The following is a 25,547-nucleotide window of genomic DNA, read 5'->3' as shown; positions in this document are numbered from 1 at the left end:
GAGAAAAGCATTCTAACAGGCACATGAAAAGATGCTCAACGTCACTCATCATCAGGGAAATACAATCAAAACCGCAATGAGATACCACCTCACACCGGTCTGAGTGGCTAAAATTAACCACTCAGGAAACAACAGATGCTGGTGAGGATGTGGAGAATGGGGAACCCTCCTGCACCGTCGGTGGGAATGCAAACTGGTGCAGCCGCTCTGGAGAACAGTATGGAGGGTCCTCAAAAAGTTGAAAATAGAACTACCCTCTGACCCAGCAAGTGCACTACTAGGTATTTATCCAAAGGATACAAAAATGCTGATTTGAAGGGGCATATGCACCCCAGTATTTACAGCAGTAGTATCAACAATAGCCAAAGTATGGAAAGAGCCTAAATGTCCATCAACTGACAAATGGATAAAGAAGATGTGGTTTATGTATACAATGGAATATGTTCCATCGTGATGAAAAAGAATAAAATCTTGCCATTGGAGCAGTGTGGATGGAACTAGAATGTATGATGCTAAGCGAAATAACTCAGAGAAAGACAAATATTATGTGATTTCACTCATAAGTGGAATTTAAAAAACACAACAGATGAACACAGGGAGAGGGAAGGCAAAATAAGATAAAAACAGAAAGGGAGGCAAACCGTAAGAGACTCTTAAATACAGAGAACAAACTGAGGGTTGACTGGGGTGGTGAAAATGGGTGATGGGCATTAAGAGGACACTTGTTGGGATGAGCACTGGGTGTCATATGTAAGCGATGAATCCCTGGGCTCTACTCCTGAAACCAAGACCACACTGTACGTTAACTAACTTGATTTTAAATCAAAAAATGAAAAGAAAAAAGCATTCAAATTCACTTAATGTATCAAATAAACAATGCATAGTACTAGAAGAAGGCATCTTTTAAGTTTTGGATGCTGGATTCACCCTTGGCCAAGGAGTAAAATTTTATGGTCATGCGCGCGCGCGCACACACACACACACACACACACACACACACACACACACATACACACACACCCCCCTTAAGTCCAAACCGGGATTTGCTTGCAGTGATACAGATCAGCAGACCTGGGTTCACCTTTTGCTATTTTACTCACTTCTGTTTGTGTAAATGGCACGAGGCGTGGGTCTTACCTTTTCACTACCAGCTTCAGGGTTTTATGAGAGCCCTTCACCAGGCAAATCGCCTCCTGTCTAAACCCTGAGAGACCAATGTCGTTGATGCCGACGATCTCGTCCCCGGCCAGTAACTTGTCCACTGCCGCAGCTTTACTTCCTTCTTCAATCTGCAACAAAGACGCACGTGCCATGAGCCTCCAAACAAGCAAACCAAGTCCCCAGAAGTCAGCCAGGAGCAACGTGCCTGTGACGTGTGCCGCCCACAGCTCTATGACTGGCTCTGGGATCGGCCAGGACCCCATCTAGGCCCTGAGGCTGCGCGGATTCCTATTTGACGGATGAGGGGCACGTCCCTCACCCAGCGCTTGCCTCTGCCCGGACCTGGGCTACCTTCACCGAGGGAACAGGAAAGAGCGCATGCGCTCCGGAACACGCACGACCCAAAACGGTAGATCTAAAGATACAGGGCCCTTTTCTGGAAATCCTTTATCCAAACAATAATGATGGGTTATTTTTATTATGTACTGTTTCTCATACATTAATCCCAGGCCTAGATTCTTGTAACTGCTTTACTGAGAGAGAGTTCAAATACCACAAAACTCACTCACATAAATATACAAGTGAATGACTTTTTAGTATATTCACAGAACTGTGGAACCATCACGTCCTAAACCTAGAAGAAACCTGGTAGCCGTGAGTAGTCACCTCCTGATCCCCTCCAGCCCTGGCCACCACTAACCCACCTCCTGTCTCTATGCATTTGCCCTTGCTGGATAGCTCACAGAAAAAGGATCCTACAGGGGCGCCTGGGTGTTTCAGATGGTTAAGCGTCTGACTCTTGATTTTGACTCAGGTCATGATCTCACGGTTTGTGGGATAGAGCCCTCCATTGGGGTCTGTGCTGACAATGTGGAGCCGGCTTGGAATTCTCTCTCTCCCTGTCTTTCTGCCCCTCCCCTGCACTCTCTCTCTCTCTCTCAAATAAATGAACAATGGGGCACCTGAGTGCTTCAGCCGGTTAAGCATCCAACTCCTGATTTTGGCTCAGGTCATGATCTCATGGTTCATGAGATCGAGCCCTGTGTCAGGCTCCGCACAGGTAGCATGGAGCCTGCTTGGGTTTCTCTCTCCCTCTTTCTTTGTTGCTCCCCCACTTGTGCTCTCTCTCTTCCTTTCTCTCATAATAAATAAATTTAAAAAATTAAACATTTAAACAAATAAAAAGAATTCTGCAACATGTGGCAGTTTTAAAAATGTTTATTTATTTTAAGAGAGAGAAAAAGAGAGTGCACACTCAGGGGAGAGGCAGAGCGAGGAAGAAAGAATCCCAAGCTGGCTTTATGATGTCAGCACAGAGCTCCACTCAGGGCTCAAACTCATGAACCAAGAGATCATGACCTGAGACAAAATCAAGAGCCAGATACTTAACCAACTGAGCCACCCAGGTGCCCCGAGAAATCTTGGTCTTTAAATACTAAACCTAGTTTTTTCTATAGAGTAATAATAATCTCAGCAGCAATTAACCCTGCCTGCTTTCTCTACTAGTGCTTGGCAAACTATGGCCCATGAGCGAAATCCAGCCAGATGCGCCCCCCCCCCACCTTTTTTGTAAATAAAATGTTACTGCAATAGAACCACACCCACTTGCTTACATATGGCTACAGGACAGCAATGAGTCTCCTGGCCCACAAAGCCAAGAATATTTACTACTTGGCTTGTTACAAAACAGTTTGCCAACCCCAGTTTTATACCAAAAAGCAATTATCTTTACAAACTGCTAGGAAAACCGGTGAACAAAGTTAACGTTTGTGAGAGTATCTGTGTACAGTCTGAAAGTTCACTGCCTGACTGTTTGCCGCGGCCAACCTAACAGTTACTTACAAAGCCCTCACAAAGCAGTAGAGCAGTACATCTTTCCTCCGGGTTAAAAAACTGGGTACTAAGCAACTTACATGCCTCAGTTCTGCAAGTGAATGATAGTTGCCTCAAATTTCCGCTTAAATCTAAGGACAACGTTTGAACTCTCAGGTTAACCAAGCAATTACTCATTGTAAGTCAACACCATCAATGCAAGTAAACGACCACTTCTTAACCGAATGGATGGCTTCATATTTTTGTTAATAACTGGTTTCAAAAGTCTAGACAATTTTATCCCAACACAGTAACAGACACGTTGTAAATAAATTTCCACCTGCCCAAGATTACACGTTCAGCCAGGTACAGTCAAGGTGCAGGTGACATTCAGTGGAGAGCTTAGGTTTTTGACACGTCCTGTGCGAGAGGCCAAGGGGCTGTCCAGGTGGAGGGTCCATGGGCAGCTGGCTGTGGGAGAAGAGCATCCAGGGAAAGGTGGCCCACCCATGGAGTGACCCCAAGCAGAAGATATTTAAAGATTTGAGGGGCAGGGTGCCTGGGTGGCTCAGTAGGTCAAGCGTCCAACTTCAGCTCAGGTCATGATCTTGTGGTTCATGGGTTCAAGCCCCGTGTCGGGCTCTGTACTGACTGCTCAGAGCCTGGAGCCTGCTTCCATTCTGTTTGTCTCTCTCTCTCTCTGCCCCTCCCTGGCTTGTGCATACACACTCACTCTCTCTCAGAAATAAATAAAACTTTAAAAAAAAAAAACCAGGGGGCTGGGGAGACTGAAGGAGGCTGCCCGGACAGAAGACAGAGTCACGGGCAGATAACCACAGAGATGGAACCCTGGATCCCCAACAATTAGAGCGCTGGTGAAAGAGGGCACCAGGTAAACCACAGGAGATAAAGGAGAAAGGGTGAGCATCGCAGCAGCCTCCACCACCGAAGTTCACACTGACGAGGACGGCCGGCGACCCTGCCCGTGCGGGGAAAGCCCCCAGGGGAAGCTGACCAACGCTCCGGCTGGGGTCACTACCAGAGCCCGTAGCACTGTGGTGGCTGGGGTCAAGACCAGCACCTGTCCCCCAAAACAGGGACCCAGACGCTGCAGGCCCTCAAGGCAGCATTCAAGGCGTGCCTGGGTCAGTTTCATCTCCTCTCTCTCTCTCCTCTTGGTGCTAAGTACACAATCTGGAGGGCAAAATCTAGAATACAGAACACATGCAGATGGTAACTTGGGTCTGTACCCAGCAAACTATTGCCTGAATTCCATTAGGTAAATGCTTTGGTGGCATGAGTGCAAAAAAAGCCATCTGCGTTCAGAGTTTGTACTTATTCTTTCGGTAAGCATCTACAGAGCAAGTACTATGCACAAAAACCGCTAGATACTGGACAGTGCGTCTTGCAAGATGTAGTTCCCGCCTCGAAGACATTTCTAGGCTTAGAGGCCAATGCTTCTCAACCTGTAATGTGCACACAAGTCTCCCAGGGTTTAAAATGCAGATCTGGGGGTGGCTGGGTGGCTCAGTCAGTTAAGCATCCAACTCCTGATTTCAGCTCATGTCGTGATCCCGCAGTTTGTGAGTTTGAGCCCTGCATCAGGCTCTGCACTGGCAGTGTGGAGCCTGGTTGGGATTCTGTCTCTCTCCCTCTCTCCCCTCCCCCCCGTCTCTGCCCCTCTTCTGCTCACGCCCTCTCTCTCAAAATAGATAAATAAAACTTTAAAAAAGTGTTTTTTAAATGCAGGTCTGATTCAGCGGGTCCTGGGTGGGGCTTGAACTTCTGCGTCTCTAAGACCATCCTTAACAAGCTCCCAGGAGAGGAGACGATGCTTTGAGTTGCAGTGTAGAGATACAGGGACAGATAAATGAAGTACCAGACGAGTGAGAAGTCGGCTTGCCCTCTATGGTGTGGATGGACCCTCCAGGAACATTTTCACAGAGCCCATGGCATTTGGTGCAGCCTTGAAGGACGCACTTTTTGGAGACTCATCACAACACACAAGGGCCAGGTACCATGAGGAAGCCACAGAACATACAAGTTTTTTTAAGTTTATTTATTTATTTAAAGGAAGAGAGAGAAACCCAAGCCGGCTCTGCACTGACAGTGCAGAGCCCAACACGGGACTCAAACACACGAACCATGAGATCATGACCTGAGCTGAAGCCAGGAGTCGTCACTTAATGGACTGAGCCACCCAGGCACCCCTGAATCACACATTCTAAAGGGGTTAAAATGGTGAGTTTTGTGTCAGACACATTTAGCATACTAAAAGTCACACATTCTTCTGTATCTACAAGAAAAGATCCTGACGCCACGATAAGAGTGAACATAAGTGTCCTCCCTACAGTGATTCCCTTTGAATTGCAGTGAAAGAGAACGTCTTTAGGCAAAACCACCGTGACTAAAGACCTGCAGGGTCTCAGGACAGTTGTTAAGGCAGCAGGCCCTGGAGGGGACACGTCACCGGTGTCTGGCTCAGCTACCACTTGGTGGGTTTCTCCGCGTCATCCCCACAAACCCCTCTATGGACAAGTTGTGCGAGACTCCCGTGAAGCCCCGTCATGTCCTCCGGCTTCGCCACGGAGACGAACACCATGTTACTTCCTCTCATCTGTAAAGACTTCTCCAGTTTCCCCTCTATAAAGGAAGACTGCATTCCAAAGCCTCCTTCAGCCTCGCCCTAACGCACTCCACCTACACTTCCCAGAAAAAAAAAATCGGTCTGGGTTTGGGAGATAAAGTAGCTGGGGCTTTACCCTCCCCCCTGCACCCCCGCCCTTGGCTTCCTCCCCAAGACAAAGTTTCTCTTTGATATTTATTGTGCTCTTGGGGGAAGAAGCTGTAAAGAAAAAGCAGCTTTGAAAACCTGCATTCTATACCCCCACCCCAACATCTCACAGCAGGTGGGATTAATTAGGCTTCAACTTGGCGAAGAACAAACCTGAAGTCGGTGCTACCCGCACAGGATAAGGACTCTGCCTGCCCGCACGTGACAGTGTATCCAAACCCAACGCTGATGGGCATTCCGTCCCCAGGGCCACACGCTACAAAGGACCGTGCTTGGCACTGTTAGCCAGTAGGGGCGACCACCTACGTGTACAGAGGGTGGGAGCCACCAGCAGGGCAGTTCCGGCCAAGGTCACCTGCTCCAAGCCAGAAGAGTCCCCCGCACAACGGGAGGCGGGCAGAGACAAACCCTGCCGTGCCCACGATGCGGGCCCACGTGGCACACACTTCACACGTACGGAACGGGAGTCCCGCCCACGCCAGTCCACATATTCCACCCGGAGTCACTAACTGGCATTCTGTACGGCAAACCCACGCTCACCGTTCCAATGAAGTGAGATGTCCCGTGACGTAAAGAAGGCCTTACTCTTCTTATAGGAATATGTTGTCTGGAAACAGCAGTGGGGAGAAACAGTTAACGCAAGCCTTTATTTTTTATCATTTATTTATTTTGAGGGCAAGCGGGCGAGCATCAACAGGGAAGGGTCACAGAGAGAGAGAGAGGCAGAGAATCCAAAGCAGGCTCTATGCTGGCAGGTCAGAGCCTGACACAGGGCTCGAACCCACAAACCGTGCAATCACGACCTGAGCCAAAGTCAGACACTGAACCGACTGAGTCACCTAAACACCCGAGAGTCATTTTGGAACAAAGTTTTCATACTTCTTGGAACGGACGTTACAGATGATCGGGAATGAAGACCCACAGAGGCAAAAGAATCGGGTCTGGGAGTGGACCAGACATACACTGAAAGGAATCGCGTCCGATGCAGGGGCAGCACGAGGGGCAACGTTCACCTCTGTCTCGGGGGCGGAAATGCAGTTTCACAAATGGGAAGGGCCATGAACACAACTTGAAAGGAAGCGCGTGTTTCGGGGAGGACATCCCAAAGTCGGGTCTTGACGTGAAGACAGGGGCACGGGCAGGAAGCCCAGGTGTGTCACAGGAATGTCAGCCTGGCAGGGTGTAAAGCTCTCACAAGAGGGCGTTTGAAGATAAGGGCAGAAGGGAGAAGATTAGGAACTTGACCTTGAATCAGTATCTGGGACAATATCCCATAGGCAGTGAAGGCGCAGAGAAAGCAGGCATGGAAGTAGGGAAATGATAGTATTCACGCAAGTATTTGTGGAAGATGAACCTTGCAGGCACAACACGTGAAATGAATTTCTGCCTAAGAACAAGGTGGCGATGACGAAGATCCTCACCTCCATCTTGGTGCTGGACAGAAACGAGGGCTCAAAACGACACAGGGCAGAGAACAGGAACGTGGGCAAGGACTCTAGACGCTGTGAGGGAAGACCTCACGATGTCATCACAGATGGACACAATGGGCCAAAGGAAAGAAGCCAGTGGTGCGGAGGTGTTGTGCTCGAGTGATTCAGAAAATCACGATGGCCAGAGATCAAAATGAAGGAGGAAAACGACACGGAGTCTAATATCCTATTTCAAAGGCCATGAATCACACGTGCAACTTATCAGTTCTACCTCAAGAATGGTCCAGACAACAGGAACTGCATGACAAAGCAATGCCTTTTGTTAGACGGGGCAATCCCTGATGTCACCGCTTCAGGCTGCTTAATTTCAGTATTTTACTCATTCTCCCAGAACCAAAAAGCTTCGGAAAGGAAACCTGACTCATCCAGGGGAAGTATCAAGTAGTGAAATAACCTGAATGTGTATCTCTGGTAACAGACAAGCCCATTGAAAACTGGAAGCTTCCACCTAAACGTGTTGGAGACTCGAACAAGTAATAATTGCCGGCCCCCCGTGACAAGAGAAGCCACACAAGCCAGGCAGCCCAGCTTCTAGAAGGCTCTTTGGCATCTCGGGACCGACCGGCACCCTCTCCACGGCCAATATGCCCGAGAGAAAGGTCAACTCGGATGCAGGGGCGGTGAGGGAGCCCCAGAGGAGACTCGCAAGTTGTCAGCTAAAACCTGCACCAGCAAAAGTGGAAATGGAGCAAAACCTCTTCAAACAAACAAACAAACAAAAAAGGGCAAACAAATGGGAAAACAGGCTGAAGGGACTGACCAAGAAACTACAGATCTACCTGAGGAAACAGAGGAACTAAAGCTTCAGAAGAGCCTTACTGGTGGGTCCTGTCTCCTTACAGAATCCAGAGGGGAGTTTCGTTGCTATTTTGGAAACGTAAGCTTTTTACTAAGTCTGGGAATATTTTTAAGGAGGGAATCTCACCTCATCCAAGTTAAGTGTAACTTTTTTTTTTTTTAAGAGGCAAAATCATTCGCTGGTTATGTATTTTTTAGTACAACCAGGAAAGAGCAAGATATGGAATCCCAGGAGGCTCTGGCTGTCTGGGTCAGCTTAACATTCCACGGGTCAGGGGAGCAGTTTTTACAGCGGACAGTACAAAGCATGCTACGTGGCAATCTGGAGGCACGGTCGTGTATTTCGTGTGTCTCGAACACTGAAAGTTACCTCTCTCCCCACAATTCCTAAAGAAAACCATTCCCTGATCTTGGCGCACTCAGTTCCTGAGCGTGCTGGCCCAGTTTCCCTAAACACTTTGGTTGTGTGCCGTGAAAAACCTGGAAGTTTGAACAAGTCGTGTCTAGGATGTTAAATTGTGAATTGTGAATGAGGTGGGGAGCGCTGTGATTGAACAGATTATCGACACACAAGATACTGATACTTAACTCTTCCTAAGGAAAATCTGCCTCCACATTTCAAGCTGTAAAGTCACCGGAATAACGGTTTACATAAGTGTGACAGACTACATCTTTTTAGGTCTTTGGTATCTGTGTTAAAAACTGTACAAAATGAGGGGCATCTGGGTGGCTCAGTCGGTTAAGCGTCCGACTCTTGATTTCAGCTCAGGTTACCATCTCCCTATTTGTGATTTCAAGCCCCATGTCCGGTTCTGTGCTGACACTGTGGAGCCTACTTGGGATGCTCTCTCTCTTTCTCAAAATAAATAAATAAGCTTCAAAACAATTTAGACAAAATGAAATGTCTGTGTACGGATCATCAAACCACCAACGAAATCTCAATTGTGGAAAGAAAAAAAAAACACCTTTTTTCCTCATGGTTGACAACCAAAATCAAAAAGCAAGAGAAAACACAAAACGATGCCCCCCTAAAACTAACAAAAGAAACCACAACCCACCTCCTGGGCTTTGGTCTCCCGGTGAGCGAGTTGGTGTTTACTCCGAGGCATTTAAGAACGCGACGGCTCGCTCTGACTATTCTAACACGTTCCTTTCAGCCTCCCTAAAAGGAGAGCTGGTCACGTGAGACCCCATAAAAAGAAAGGCAAATGTGGCCTGCACAAAGGGACCAAGGCAGGTTAAGGGCCAGAGCCCGGCCGAGGAGATATATATAAAGGAAGGCACGCCTGGGTGACGAGCTTGTGCGCGGAGGGGGAATGTGGCCAACAAAAGCGTCAAGGCGGAAGTCCCACGGAAGAGCAGGGCAAGATCTGGAGGCTGCACCGGACAGCCAGAGCCGGAAACCGAAATCTGGAGGACGGCTCAAGCACAATCGGCAGAGGAGGGGCTCCGCATCAGGCGGTCGGGAGTACAGCGCAGAAGCCAGGCCAGGCGCGCCAGGAGCCAAAGGAGAAGCGCTCCTCCCGAGCCCGGGCCCGGCTGCCCGCCTGCGGCCGGATGAGGCCCGAGCGGGGCCTCCTCTCTACGGGGCAAAGGTCCGGGACAGGAGGACTCTGCCAAGTCCTCATCACCACATCGTCCCTGCGTCCCAGGAACAGAGGCCTACGCACGTAAGGGACGGCTTCCGGAAAGCCACACCCAAGGAGCATCTGCTAAACACCGTCAGGTGTCAGGGAGGGTTCAGGCCAGAAGGGACACGAAGACTTCCGGCTCTCACGTTGCCGGTTAGCAACGTGCCGCCTCGGCTCTAGCTGTGCCCTCCGCGGCCTCCCCTGAAGATCCCGCAGAGGGGCCCTGTGACCGCTTCTCCTTGCCGCAGGCACCAGTAAGGACCGTCAGCAGAGGGCACGGGAGGGACACCAGAAGGGGACTCCGTCACCCTTTCCACTTGCGGGCTGCCTTCCTCTATACCTGCTCCCGTGAGGCGGCAGTCACGTGGGCACGGCATCAGGTGATGCGGCCATCACGTGGCTGCACCAGTCACGTGGGAGAGGCCGGCAGGTGGGCATGGCACTCAGGAGGTGCCACACTCACGTGGCCGTGAAAAATCACGTGGGCACGTCGTCACGCGGACACGGCGGAGACCCGGACGTCGCGCCGTGATGAAGCGTGGCAGTCACGTGGACGTGGCACTCACTGGGGCTTGGCGTCACGTGGACTAGGGTCACGTGGGCAAGGCAGTCAATGGGCGCGACCGTCACACGGGAGTGGAAGTCACGAGGACAAGGCAGATGATGGACACAGCAGTCACGTGGGTGTGGCAGTCACGTGAGCACGGCAGTTAATGGGCAAGGCAGTCGCCTGGTGTGACAGCGAATGGGCGTGGCAGTCGAGGGACACATCAGTCACGTGGGTGTGGCAGTCACGTGAGCATGGTAGTTATGGGGGCGGCAGTCACGTGGGTGCGGCATCACGCGGTCGTAGAAGCTAACAGGTGCAGCAGTCACGGGAGCATGGAAGTCATTGGAGGAGCAAAAGTCACATGGGTGAGGCGGTTAATGGGCATGGCAGTCACGCGGGCATGGCAGTAATTTGGACTCAGCAGTTAATGGGTGTGCCAGTCACATGGGCCCAGCATCAGACCGACGTGACCGTTAATGACCACAGCACTCACGTGGACAGGTCAGGCAGTCACATGAATGTGACAGTCACATGGGCTCATTAGTTCACGGGTGTGGCAGTCACAGGGACTCGACAGTTAATGGGCGCGGCAGTCAAGAGGAAAGGCAGTCATGTGGGCATGGCTTGACACATGTTAATGGACGTGGCAGTCACGTGGGCATAACAGTCATGTGGCCATTAGGCCGACCCGCCAGTCACATGGGCGTTGAGTCACGTGGGCACAGCAGTCACATGAGCACAGCAGTCACATGAGCACAGCAGCTATGGGCGTAGCAGTCACATGGGCAGGGCGTCAAAGGGACCCAACCCTTAATGGGCAAAGGAATCACATGGGCGAGGCCTTTATGTCCACCCTCCAGTCACGTGAGTGTGACAGTCACGTGGGCATGACCGTTTGGGGGCATGGCTTTCATGTGGGTGTGGCCATTATGCCCACACGCAAGTCACGTGGGCGTGGCAATCATGTGGATGGGGTCGTCACGTGCCCACAGTTATGGGCGTGGCAGTCAGGGACGCGTCAGTCACGTGGTCACAGCAGTCACATGGGTGTGGCAGGTATGACCGCGCGCCAGTCATGTGGGCGTGGCAGTCACGCGAAGGCGTCAAAGGGCGCGGTGCTCACGTGAGCATGGCAGTCACGTGGCTCGCCAGTCACGTGGCATAATAGTCACGCTCGCCACATTAATGGGCGCGGCAGTCCCCCGCGCGTGGCAGTCACCTGGCGTGCCCAGCAGCACGGTAGCCTCCGGGCACCTTCTGCGGATACGCTGGGGGGCGGGGGCGGCTTCTCCACCGGCACGCCAGCCGGCTCCGGCAGCACCCTTGCCCCGCTCCCTGCTGAGCCTCGAAGGCAGCCGGGGGCAGCCTCCCGCCCGCCTGCTGCTCTGCGACTCCGTGAGTTTCGCCCCTGCCGGGGGTACGCGCTCACACGCGCCCCACGGAGGCCTGACTCCCGGCGGGAGGGGTGGGCTACTTCTAAGGTCTTCTTCCTTCGCTCACCCGCCTCAGCCCCGGGGGTGGTGGCTGCTCCTCGTAGCCGCGGTTCTGCATTTACAGTCCTCTTTACTTGTCAATTCGAGTAATTATCCGTTAAGAGGTAATAATTTTTTTGTGGGGGGTGGGGAGCAAACCTTTCTGTAAAGAGCTGCAGGGCGAGCAGTGTTTCAGTCTAGGCTTCGTGGGCCTCGCAGCCTACAGCCAGCGCTCGACTCTGTGCAACCGACAAGACAAAGAACGCTGTGTTGTAGGTCGCCGGTCTGCCGAATCCTGCTTTATATGAAGCATTTCCTGTCCAAATTACTGAACGGTTTGTCTCCTCTCCGGACACTGACGGATATAAATTCCCCGTGGCAAGTGCAGTAACAGACACCCGCGGGGCCCAAGCAGCAAAATTGTATTACGGGCCGGCTAGGGAGCAAGGAGATGATGAGCATCAGCGAAGGATTAAAAGAGGTGGGAGTGTGGGACTCTTGCTCTCAGGATTGTGAGTTCGAGCCCCACACTGGGTGTAGAGATTACTTAAAAAAATAAAACGTTTAGGGGCGCCTGGGTGGCTCAGTGGTTAAGCGTCTCATTCTTGATTTTGGCTCAGGTCATAATCTTGTGGTTTGTGAGTTCGAGACCCACATCGCGCTCCGCACTGACAGCGCAGAGCCTGCTTGGGATTCGCTCTTTCTCCCTCTGCCCTTCTCCGCTTTTCGGCTCTCTCTCAAAATAAATAAACTAAAAAAAAAAAAAAAAGCCTTGACTCCTCCGTTTACTTAACTAGTCAACTTAAAGTCACTCATTTTTGTCTGTTTTGTCACCTAAAATATTTTGTAAACTCTAAAGTATTACACAAGTATATTCACAAATTATTTCACTTACCATGTGTTGGTGTAACAAGTGGAACTACCTGGCTAGGCTTCAGTGACCTAATGATTCTATTCTTGATTTTTTTGTAAGTGTTTATTTATTTATTTTGAGAGAGCGAGTGAGAGAAAACATGGGTGGGGGAGGAGCGGAGAGAGAGGGAGACAGAATCCTAAGCAGGCTCTGCACTGTTAGTGCAGAATCCAACGTGGGGCTTGAACCCACAAACCTTGAGATCATGACCTGAGCTGAAATCAAGAGTCCCAGGCTCAACTGACTGAGCCACCGAGGCACCCCCCCCCCCCATTCTTGATTTTAACACTAGGAAATAAGGCTGAAGTGGTAAGGGAGAATGCTTCATTTACAGTGCTCCAAGCTATTTATTTAGGTACAATAGTTTCTAAGTCCTTTCCTGAGGCTGTTTGAAAAAGAAAAAAAAAAAAAAAATCCCAAAGCTCAGTTATCCTAGATGCTATTGTTTAAACATAACTTAAAGTTTCCTTTTCCCATTATTTAGCTATAATAGCATCACAGAAAACTTAAGTAGACAAAGCCACAGTATATAAATGATATTTTATAAAAATTTAGCCTAAGTGGATTATGTAGAAACCAGACCACAGTTCCCCCTTTTAAAAAAGCATGATTTACATGATAAATTCTCAAGATACAAATACTTGAAAATACTTGTGGTTTAAATACCACAGATTTGCAGTCAAGCAAAGGGAAAAAAAGAACACGAATTTCCCCAGGTGGCCCTTTGAACGGATTCAATAAGTAAAAGGTGTTTCCAACTTAGGTGTCAGTAGTGGGTCCTCTTGGTTAAAAAGGGAACTACATTTTCCAGAATCTCCGTCTCTGTATGGTTCTGCATTAGAATGAACCTGCCCAACTATGGGAGGCAGAAGCGATACAGCAGCACTATTCTCTACTGGTGACAAGGTCTCTACAAGGTCACAGTCAGCAAGGGACGGCTGCAGAGGGGCCCAGGGGGCCCCAGGACGTCTTCACAGGCCACTGCTCCACACTGGGGCCGCGAGACCAGTGGCCCGCCAGGGGATGCCTGGCCACACCGAGGGGCCTGCCTCCCTCAGTCTTCCCAAGCCGGGTGGACATGGGTTGTCAGAGGCCTTCCTGCTGCCCAACATCCCCCCTGAGGACGTTCTCCCACAATTCCATTGAGCTCTAGTTCCTTTAATATGTCTTCATCATCTGTGCGGCTCCCAAAGCCTACGTTCCCTGTCGCCCCCTAGCGCCCTCAGGCAGGAAAAGGAGGGTCTGCCCCAGGGTGCACAGTTGCTCGGTGACGCGCACAGGAGCACAGGGTGCCTGAAAGGAAAACGGGGTCACCTGCAGCTCTTCGACGGTGCTTAAACACATGCGCCACAATCTACTCTCTCAACTGTGTTTAAGGCGCGGAGCGCCTGGGTGGCTCAGCTGCTTAAGTGTTAGACTTCAGCTCAGGTCATGATCTCACGGTTGATGAGTCAAGCCCTGTGTCTGGGTGTCTGCTATCAGCATGGAGCCTGCTTCGAATCCTCTATCCTCTCTCTCTGCCCCTCCCCCACTGGTTCTCTCTCAATTAAAATTAAATTAAAAATTTAAAAAACCCTGTGTTTAAAGTGCACAGTTCAGTAGCGTTAAGTATAAACACATCGTGTATACCCCATCTCTAAAACTTCATCCTGTACAACTGACCCTATATCCGAACAATGCCCCAGTCCCCTTCTCGCCAGCCCCCCTGCCCCCCAGCAATCACCATTCTTCTTTCTTTCCAGGAACCCGACTGCTCTACACACCTTACATAAGTGGAATCATACGGTATTTGTCCTTTCGCCTGGTTATAGCTCTCAAGGTCCATCCATGCCACAGCACATGATGCATAGCAGCCTTCCCTTTTAAAGCTCAATAATATTCCCTGTACATATATGCCTTTTCTTTTTTTTTTTTTAATTTTTTTTAAATTTTTTTTTAAATTTTTTTTTTTCAGCGTTTATTTATTTTTGGGACAGAGAGAGACAGAGCATGAACGGGGGAGGGGCAGAGAGAGAGGGAGACACAGAATCAGAAACAGGCTCCGGTCTCTGAGCCATCAGCCCAGAGCCCGACGCGGGGCTCGAACTCACGGACCGCGAGATCGTGACCTGGCTGAAGTCGGACGCTTAACCGACTGCGCCACCCAGGCGCCCCCATATATGCCTTTTCTTTATTTTTTTCTCAATGTTTATTTTTAAGAAAGAGAGAGACAGAGAGAGAGAGAGAGCGTGCACAAGCGGGGGAGGGGCAACGAGAGAGAGGGAGAGAAAGAGAATCCCAATCAAGCTCTGTGCAGTCAGCGGAGAGCCCAATGCGGGGCTCGAACTCACGAACCGTGAGATCATGACCTGAGCCAAAGTCGGTCGGTCGCTCAACCGACAGCCACCCAGGTGCCCCTTCTTTATTCTTTCACCTGTCAGTGGCCACGTAGGCTGCTTCAATGCCTGCAAGTCCTGTAGGCTACATGGATGTGACCACATGGGATCAATGTGACCACGTGGGAAACCACACTGCATAACCTATACCTCATCAGTGTGACTGTACATTACCCAACGGGCCCATACCACAATGTCCACACCAGCATCATCAATGACACCTAAGACCCCAGAACAACCCAGATGTCCACAAAGTAAACTATGGGACGGCTCATGGTGGAATATCACGTCACATTTCTCTACCTCTGACACTGGGGCTGGGTAATTCTTTGTTGTGGGGGGTCGTGCTGGGCACAAAATGTTTACTAGCAGTAACCCTGCTCTCCACCTACTAGATGCCAGGACCATCCGTCACCCCAATTTGTAACAACTAAAAATGTCTCCAGATATTACCGAATGTCCCCTAGGGGACCCCCAAAAAATCACCCTTAGTTCAGAGCCACTGTTCTAGACAAAGGATTAAGTATCCGGGACAACCAGGCCAGCTCTCGTGAACATCCGCACAAAAAGCAAGACACCGCCTAAATCCCATTTTCACGCCTGCCCCGCAAACCCCATCCACCATGGTGAGAAGCAGACAGCCTCACAGGGACAGGCTCTCTGGTCACTGGCAGCCTCGCACAAGGCCCATCGGGCCAGGTGGAGCCACCGTGTTTAATGAGGCCCATCATTACCATGCAAAGCAGGCCTTGTTGTTCTGGGCACCACGGGTCCTGTCCCAACATCACACACCCGCAACTAAGAAGCCTTTGTTCTTTCTCCCCACAGAAAATGGTCTTTCTTGTCTGCGGGCTTTGCTGGCCAGGTCCCCTCCATTCAGGCCGCCGCCCCCATCATGGACATGCACACACTGTAGGACGCCACACAAGCCTCCTCCTGCCTCCGCCTCGGGACTGGCGGCCCTCCTCCTGGCCTCTCCGACACCCGGGCTGCACCGCCAACCACTGCTCTGAACCCTGTTGATGGTCCTCTGCCTCTGCTTCTAGCCCCGTGGCGGGACTAGCCCGTCTTTGAGAACAAAGCCCAGGTGGCATCTTTGCTTAGTCCCTCCTATACCAATGTCTGTTGCAAGGCAGGAGGCAACACTGTGGAAGGGGCAAACAGAGGAAGGGAACCAGTGAAGACGGCCAGGTTTTTGTCTCAAGCCCTGCCTTCATCCTAAGGACCGTGGAAGGAAAACCTCACTACAGTCCTTTTTTTTTTTTTTTTTTAACATTTATTCATTTTTGAGCCACAGAGACAGCATGAGCAGAGGAGGGGCAGAGAGAGGGAGACACAGAATCCAAAGCAGGCTCCAAGCTCCAAACTGTCGGCACAGAGCCCGACACGGGGCTCCAAATCACAGACGGCAAATCACAAGGACTCTGAAGTTGGGTGCTTAACCCAGGTGTCCCCAGTCCTGGTCTTTCAAGTCAGTCTTAGAAATCTCAAGACTGGTTGGGACAAAACCACCCCAAGCATATATGTATGTATGCATGCATGTATATTCTAATTTATTAATTTATTTAAAGTTTATAGAGAGAGCACAGAGGGAGGGGCAGAGAGAGAGAAAGAAAGAGACAGACAGAAAGAGACCGAGAGAGAGAGAGAGAGAGAGAGAGAAAGAGACAGAGAGAGAGAGAGAGAGAGAGAGAGAGAATCCCAAGCAGGCTATACAATGTCAGCACAGAGCCTGATGTGGGGCTCGAACCCATGAACTGTGAGATCATGACCTGAGCTAAACTTGAGTCGGGCGAGCCATCCAGGCGCCCCTCTCTCAGAGCTTCTGGAAACAAATGGTGGGAACATTAAGTGCCGGTTAAACAGAGATGACTGGAATTACTTAGGTTTTCAGTTTTCAAAGTAGAAAAGCAATCTCCAAGAGCTGATAGGCAATCACGAAACAGGAAAAGGAACCGCTGGACATTAGAACAAAGTGTCCCTGGCTTTTCAGAGCACACGGCTGTTTATTTTTAATGGACGTTCCCAGCCTACTGCCATTTCAAAGAAACAGCGCTTGTCCCTTCAGATAACGCCACCCCTGTGCGACCCAAGAGACGCGCTGCTCAGAGGGAACGTGGCCAAAGTTACGTTCACCTTTCCTTTGGGTGAACTCAGAGCTCCCTTAAAGCCTTCGCTTTTTGTGCTGGGTAAAATATGGATGATCTCCTCCATCACAAGGGCTGTCTTTCTGCTTGAAAAACTCTTTTTTCAGTGATGTTGGCGGTGAATGAATGTTTGTGTCCTCCCCAAACTCACATGTTGAGCCCTGATGCCCGGTGGGACGCTCCCAGGCGGGATCGGGTCATGAGGGTGCAACCCTCGGGAATGGGATTAGTGCTCTTCTACTAGACACCCCACAAGCTCCGTCACCCCTTCCCTCATGGGAGGACACCGTGGAAAGACAGCTGTCTATACAGAGGGAAGAGGGCTCTCCCCAGACACCCTATCTGCCACCACGTTGAACTTGGACTTCTGGCCTCCAGAACTGCGAGAAATAACTATTTGTTTATGAGCTGCCCAGTCTGTGGTATTGTTGTTACATTAGCCGGAAGAGACAAAGGCAGATGTCAAAGGTCCAGCCCACAGGGCCTCGCTGAGCCCTGCGGGAAGAACACGAAGCCCTGACTTGCACAGCAAGTGCTCATAAGGTCGAGAAGGGGCCGCGTGTACAAAAGATGCCGCTCGCGGAAGTGAAATCAGCACTCAGTGGGAGCAGGCCTTTTTTTTTTTTTTCTCTTTTAATTCTCCTAAATCTGACCATCTGGATTTTTATCGATAATTTCCCTAGGACCTCAAAGGCTGGCAGTCCTTGGCTTTTAAAAGGGAGGTGAGTGAGGGGCACCTGGGTGGCTCAGCCGGTTGAGCGTCCGACTTCGGTTCAGGTCATGATCACATGGTTCGTGAGTTCGAGCACCGTGTCGGGACCTGTGCTGACAGCTCAGAGCCTGGAGCCTACTTCGGATTCTGTTTCCCTCTCTCTCTGTCCCTCCCCCACTCATGCTTTCACTCTCAAAAAATAAAAAAATAAAACATCAAAACAAATTTTTAAATGAGGTGAGAAAAAAAATCATTATCAGAAGGTCACATACACGTAACCACGCACGCACCTCTGGTCCTCCTCTATCATACACGCCTCTTCTCCTGTGTCAGAAGCCACGGCAGCACGCGGGAACCCTACCCCCCAGGCGGTCTTCCTCATGTCCCTTCACCCAGCATTCTGCCTCTATCCCTACCCGCATGTCCCCTCCTCCCCTCTCATGTGGGCTCCCTCAGCACTCTAGTCAAGCACTGAGTTCTCCAGGCCCGACTGTATCTTCCAGGGCGATACCCTCCCACCACTGGTGAGCATCAGTCTCTGGAGGCCAGAAGCCCTGCTCTCCCCACAGTAGGAATCCGCCACAGGAGGGGACGGCCATGTTCCCCTGCAGGGAGGGTGGCTGTGCGGTGGTCCTGGCACAGGGGACGGAAGCAGGCGTCAGCTGGAGGCCGCATCAGGGTTTTTTTGTTGTTTATTTGAGAGAAAGAGAGAGGGAGAGACCGAGAGGAGGCGAGGAGCAGAGAGAGAGGGAGAGAGATGATCCCAAGTAGGCTGCATGCTGTCAGTGCAAAGCCTGATGTAGGGCTTGATCTCACAAACCATGAACAGATCAGGACCCGAGCCGAAATCAGGAGTCAGGCGCTTAACCGACCGAGGCACCCAGGTGCCCCATGAGGCCGCATCAGAAGCAGACACATCTGGGGCCCCCGAGAAAGAACACACGGGCCCACAGATGCTATAGCTACCGTGCAGACAGCAGAGAGACCCGAAGAGTCTCGGGGCCCAGGAGGTGGCCAGCCACGGGTGGGAGCCGGCCACGCACCAGAGCTGGGTGTTCGGGCAGCACACTCAACGGCCTAGGTCGCCCATGCTCCCGTGACGTGCCTGCGGCGAGGTCCTCAGAAAACCAGAACAATCCAGCCAGAAGACATGGATGCTTTCAAATGAGTCATAATTCTTTAAGTATCCAGAGCAAGGTGCCTGGGTGGTTCAGTCAGTTAAGTTTCTGACTCTTGGTTTTGGCTCAAGTCATTATCTCATGGTTCAAGAGTTCGAGCCCCACGTTGGGCTCTGCACTGACAGTGTGGAGCCTGCTTGGGATTCTCTGTCTGTCCCTGCCCTGCAAGTATGTGATCCTTCTCAACATAAATAAAATAAAATAAAATAAAATAAAATAAAATTAAATAAATAAATGTTTTAAAATGTTATTTATTTTGAGAGGCATAAATTATCATGTCTGATAAACAGGCTAAGAAAACCTACATGTGTTGCTTACTGATGTTCGTATTTAAGGGGCACCTGGGTGCCTCAGTCAGGTAAGCATTCGACTTTGGCCGATAGCACGGAGCCTGCTTTGGATTCTGTCTCCCTCTCTCTGTGCAACCCCCACCCCCGCCCCAGCTTTGTTCTCTCTCTCTCAAAAATAAACATTAAACAAAATATTATATTAAAAAAAGAGTAAGACAAACTGCACATACCCTAAAGAAAAAAAAAAATCCAGCAGCTATGAGGAGTCATCACATTTCTGTTTGTCTAATGCCTGTACTCTTTGATGGCAAAGACTAATGGTATAAACCACTGTAAAAAAAACAAACAAAAAACCAGAAAAAAACAAAAAAACAAAACAAAAAACCCATAAAAGAAAAAACTAAAAACCATGGATGGAAGCAGGGTTGATACGTACAAAATCTAATTGTTTAAATATAAATGAGACTACATGAAAGCAAGTTTTTATTACACTAAACACATTCCTCAGCTCATGAGTAATATTATTTATCCACAGTGAACTGAAGTTAGCATCAAAACCAAAGTTAGCCAAACTATTATCTAATTTGGAACCCTTCTCAGTCATGAAAAAGAAAAACACTGGAGATTTAAGCTACTCCAGTCCTAATGAGATTGCATAAAAATCAGAAAACTCTTCGCTGACTTTTTCCAGTGGCCAACTTGTCCAGGCAAAACCTTCAATGCTTAATGTTGTTTGTTTCTCCCAAATTCATTCATAGCTTTGGGAGCAAATATGGAAACATTCTAAAGTCTTAAGAAAAAAATGAGACTCAAAATAAAAGAACTTAATTCTCCTGGCACAGTAGTGGCCACAGCTTCAGCCAAGACAGAGCAAATACAGAGCTTTTTTTTTTTTTTTTTAAACCTCTTTATTTAATGTTTATGTTTGAGAGAGAGTGGGGAGGAGGGAGGGAGGGAGGGAGGAAGAGCATGAGCAGGGGGAAGGGCAGAGAGAGGGGGCACAGAGAATCCAAAGCAGGCTCCATGCTGTTAGTGCAAAGCCTGACATGGGGCTCGAACCCACGAACTGTGAGATCTGAACTGTGAGAACTGTGAGAACCTGAGCTGAAATTGGACGCTCAACCGACTGAGCCAGCCACTCAAGGAGCCCTAAATTCAGACCTTTTGGTTGTGGTTTGGGGAGGGGGGCGTACAATCTTTTACTAGATGTTAGAATATGCTGGGGTGCCTGGGTGGCTCAATACATTAAGTGTCCAACTTGGGCTCGGGTCGTGATCTCATAGTTCATGAGTTTGAGCCCGCATCGGACTCTGTGCTGACAGCTCAGAGCCTGGAGCCTGCTTCGGATTCTGTCTCTCCCTCTCTCTCTGCCTCTCCCCGACTCACGCTCTCTCTCTCAAAAACAAATAAAAACATTTAAAAAAACATTAAAAAAAATATGCTTCATAGCCCACTTCCAGTTTTTCCCAAGTTAAAGATTGAATTACTCACCAGTTAACTAAAGACACTGAGTTAATTTTACACGCTTAGTTTACGATGCGTAAAAGTGTGCAGAGGCAAGGCACAGAGGTAGGGGCCCCAACACACCTCCAGGTTGCGTACGTTGAGGATAGAGGGAGTCACCACCTCTTCCAGGGTCTCGGTGGCTTAACACAACATGGCAAAGCTCTCAGAAAAGTCATTTTTTAGGCTAGCTGCAGCCTGATGTCATTCTGTCTCTTGTGCTTTATCCAGTCCTTTTAGGGGAAAATTTGATGTAAAGTGTGTATTTGTCTGTTAGGACTGATGCGGGACTCCTTGGGATTTTACAATCACTGTTCAAAAGAGCAGGGAAGCAGCTATCTCCCATGACAGACTATAAAACAAATTCTACCCAAGGATCTGGAAAACAAAGTCAGCTTAGGAACAGTGACCGATTCCAAATACAGCTAAAATATTTTACACAACAGGCAGAGGTTCTTTTCACTGTATTTGACATGTAGGACATAAGACAGAAATGCCACTTTTTCTCTCTATAAAAGAGTGAACAGCCTATGATTTGAAAAAAAAAAATTTAAAACCTAAGTGACAAAAGTCAACAATGTTCTTGCTCTCATTTAAAGAGGGGTCCTTGGAGCGCCTGGGTGGCTCAGTCGGTTAAGCATCCAACTTCAGCATCCGACCTTCAACTCAGGTCACGATCTCATGGATCATGAGCTCAAGTTCCCCGTCAGACCCTGTGCTGACAGTGTGGAGACTGCTTGGGGATTCTCTCTCTCCGCCTCTCTCCGCCCTCTCTCGCTCTCAACTTTAAAAAACAAACAAAAAATGGCCATCCCTCCTTGCTTAGAGTTCATTAAAAAAAAATTTTTTTTAAATGTTTATTTTTGAGAGGGAGAGAGAGAGAGAGAGAGAGAGAGACAGAGTGCAGGCTGGGGAGGGGCAGAAAAGGGAGACACAGAATCTGAAGCAGGCTCCAGGCTCTAAGCTGTCAGCACAGAGCCCGACGTGGGGCTCGAACTCAGGAACCGTGAGTCCAAGTCGTACACTAACTGACTGAGCCACCACCCAGGTGCCCCTATATGTATTCTTTACAATAGAGTTCTTAGGAAGCCACTGTGGTCAAGACGTGTACTTGTTCAATATGAGGGTTCCCTAAGTAAAAAATAAAGATATAAATACACCTGAGACACAAGCATCGCAGGAATTTCTTCCTAACCCCTATGATCAGAGGTTTTATTACAGTATACCCAGCCAGAAGTGTCAGCAACATACAAGATTTAAAAGCACAAACCAAACTAAAGAGCCTGGGGGAAGAGGAGAGGCTTTCCTTAAGATGTATACCTTAGAAAAAGGTATAAAAAAAAAAAGGTATAAGAAAAGAAAAGAAGAGAAAAGAGAAAAGAGAAAAGAAAAAAGAAAAGAAAAGAAAAGAAAAGAAAAGAAAAGAAAAGAAAAGAAAAGAAAAGAAAAAAGAAAAGAAAGACAAAGACAAAGGCAAAGACAAAAAGACACCGGTTTCTTCCATTCCTTCATCTGGGTTACAAGTGTGGCATACTATGTGAAAATTCATCAGTGCCTATGCTTACAATGTGAACAGTGTTCTATATGTAGATTATAACTCAAAACCAAGTTGCATCGTATTTTTAAGTTTATTTATTTATTTTGATGGGGGTAGGGGCAGAGAGAGAGGGAGAGATAGTACCACACAGGCTCCACACTGTCAGTGCAGTGCCCGACAAGGGTGTGTGTGTGGGGGGGGGGCTCAAATGCATAATCCAAGAGATCATGACCTGAGTGGAAATCACGGGCCAGATGCTTGACGGGCTAAGCCACCCAGGCACCCCTCGCTCTCTTTTATGGGCTGAACTGTGTGCCCCAAAGACAGATGCCCAAGTCCTAGTTCCAGGAATTGGGGATGTGAGCTTATTTCGATTCAGGGTCTTTGCAGATGGACTCGATTTAAGAGGAGATCATACTAGACGAGAGTGGGCTCTAATCCAATGGCTGACGTCCTTACGAGAGGGAAATTTGGACACAGACACCCAGGAGAGAAGACCACGCGAAGACAGAGGCCGCAACTGGAGGGATGCATCCGCAACCAAGGAAGGATTGTCCCCAGGAACCTTCAGGGCAGGACGGCCACTGACACCTTGACACCTGGCCTCCAGCTTCCAGAACTGAGAGACAATAAACCTGTTTAAGCCACCTGTTTGCATCTCTGCTGGGACAGCCCTGGGAAAGGATACATCTTCCTTTTACCAAAAGGAAAAGGGTATGACCAAGATGGGAGCAAAGACCTTCTGCCACAGCGACTTAAAGGTTCCAGAATAAGACCTGGGCTTTGCCAAGAAGCCACAGCAGCTCCTCTACTGGCCGTCTGCCGTTCGGAGTCCTGGCAGGGGAATGGGGACATCCTGACCTTCCACGGGATCATGGATCTCCGCCGCCCCCGGCCCCTCCCAACCAAGGAAGGACTGAGGGGGCTCCTTTATGAACTGGTGGTACCAGGGTTAGGGTTAGGGTTAAGGTGCCCAAGAAACACCCACATTTAAAAAAAATTTTTAATGTTTATTTTTGAGAGAGAGACAGAGTACAAGCAAGTGAGGGGCAGGGGGGAGGGGTGACACAGGATCCAAAGCAGGCTCCAGGTTGTAAGCCATCAGCACAGAGCCTGACACTGGTCTCGAACCCATGAACCATGAGATCATGACCTGAACGCAAAGTCAGATGCTTAACTGAGTAAACCATCCAGATGCCCTGACATCCACATATTTAAAGAAAAATGTTAATGTTTATTTATTTTGGAAGACAGAGAGCGCAAGCAGAGGAGAGGCAGAGAAGAGAGGGAGAGAGAGATCTGAAGCAGACTCTGTACTGTCAGCAGTGAAGTGGGGCTCGAACTCACCAACTGTGAGATCATGACCTGAGCTGAAATTAAGAGTCAGTCAGGTGCTTAACCAACTGAGCCACCCAGACACCCCAAGAAACAGCCATATTATAACAGGCTTTCCTTTCCTCTTAAAACAAGTAATCTGCAAAGCCCAAGAGGTACATTCTCAGAGCTTTGAAAATACTTTCTGGACTGTTTTAAATTGCATGCGGGGGGCGGGATAAGGCAGATAATAGGACTACATCATCCACTGTTGAAAACTCACAGGCTGGATGCCAGGGACTGAAGAAAGAACTTAAATTTCCAGCTTTCCCCAGAGATGCAAACACACACTCGGGTCAAACCACTGATCTTTTCTGGGCCTTTGTTTCCTTACCCATCAAAATCAGCAATTCAATCCCGACTGTACTTCAGATCTTTCAGCTTTACAATCTCAAAACTCCAATTCTACAGTCATTCTTCCCCTGGGTCTAATTCAACAGTCTTGAAACCTGCAGTTCATGCAGATTTGTGCATTGGTAAGGCATGAAGTGTGTCCCAGGGGACACTGCGTGTAGCAGAAAGCAAGGCTTCAACAGACCCAGCTCAAACAAAGATTCAAGGTGTTGGCAATAAGAATTAAGCCCCAGATGTTATGAAAAGGTAGCAAAGATCGAGACAGATGCTGAGCAGGACAACTCTTACACGTGGCGTACCCCTGGGGCTGCAAAGGCAGAGAGGAGGGAGAAGTGTCCTTCTTCACCTGGGTGGCTCAGTCGGTTGAGTGGCCAACCCTTGGTTTCGGCTCAGGTCATGATCTCGCAGTTTTGTGAGTTGGAGCTCCGTGTGTGATTCTAACAGTGCAGATTCTCTCTCTCTGCCCCTGCCCTGCTCACTCAAGCTCTCTCTCAAAAAATCAACAACAACAACAACAACAAAAAGCAGAGCATGGAAAATAAGTCTAGTTAACTGAATACTGCAATGAATCATCTTTAGTGGAATGTGTTGCCGGGAGGTACTGCTGGGTTTCTGCCACACAGCCTTTTCTCGGGCACTAACCTCCCCAAGGTCTGAATGGCTCGACGGCTCGACCGCTGATGGTCACGTCCTGCACTCCAATAGATCCCTAGCTTCACGAGAGACTGCCTTTAACGAGCAGGCCCTTTCTGCAGGGCCGTAACTCTTTAAATGAGCAGAATGAAGCAGTGACAGGCTTCTTATCTAATAGAGTGACCTCCTGTTAATTCAAAACTAGAAGCTGAAGGGATAAAACAGACTCTAGTCGCCTCGGCTCTAATCCCAGGCTACAGTCAGTAACAGTTTTACTACAGAAGATTTTCAACCTCTTAAGTTTTTTTTTCAAATGTTTATTTACTTTTCAGAGAGATACAGAGCATGAATGGGGGAGGGACAGAGAGAGAGGGAGACACAGAATCCGAAGCAGGCTCCAGGCTCCGAGCCGTCAGCACAGAGCCTGACGCGGGGCGCGAACTCACAAACCGTGAGATCATGACCTGAGCCAAAGTCGGACACTCAACTGACTGAGCCACCCAAGCACCCCTCGACTTTTATCTTTGTAAAGGCAGAACAGAGGTAGCACAGAAAGCAGAAGCTGAAAGAATACAGTATTACCAAAGAGTGAGAGCCGCAGTATTCTGACAGAGTACATAGAAATTCTGTACCTTTCCACATCTCTATATGTGCATCTGAATGATGGCATCGTCTCCACACAGACCTTGTAGGAAAATGCTGGAAGAACGGGCAAGGAACTCAAACATCGGAGTGGCAAGAATTGCACTGTTGTTTAATTAAGCTCCAGCCTGTCGGCTGACTCATTAGCACGAGCCACACTGATCTGACCAGGTAATCCCCA

General features: G+C 49.2%; 1 protein-coding gene across 6 annotated transcripts in view; it reads right to left on the bottom strand.

Moving 5' to 3' along the window:
- Positions 1–25,547, bottom strand: part of SHROOM2 (shroom family member 2) — a 160,582-nt gene that overhangs the window by 82,950 nt on the left and 52,085 nt on the right. For 4 of the 6 annotated variants that reach the window (XR_007148905.1, XR_007148906.1, XM_047843645.1 and 1 more), the window contains exon 2: positions 1,138–1,289. Coding sequence is in view for 2 of the 6 variants with exons in the window: in XM_047843645.1 (XP_047699601.1) it covers positions 1,138–1,289 (152 nt within the window). In the remaining 4 variants the exon portion in view is untranslated. Of the gene's footprint in view, positions 1–1,137; positions 1,290–1,480; positions 1,493–25,547 lie in introns of those variants that run through there. The other 2 variants (XM_047843649.1, XM_047843648.1) reach the window with 2 other exon arrangements.

The sequence above is a fragment of the Prionailurus viverrinus genome, chromosome X, assembly GCF_022837055.1.
Source record: "Prionailurus viverrinus isolate Anna chromosome X, UM_Priviv_1.0, whole genome shotgun sequence".
NCBI classification, from domain to species: domain Eukaryota; kingdom Metazoa; phylum Chordata; class Mammalia; order Carnivora; family Felidae; genus Prionailurus; species Prionailurus viverrinus.
This window is presented reverse-complemented; position numbering and strand designations above follow the sequence as displayed.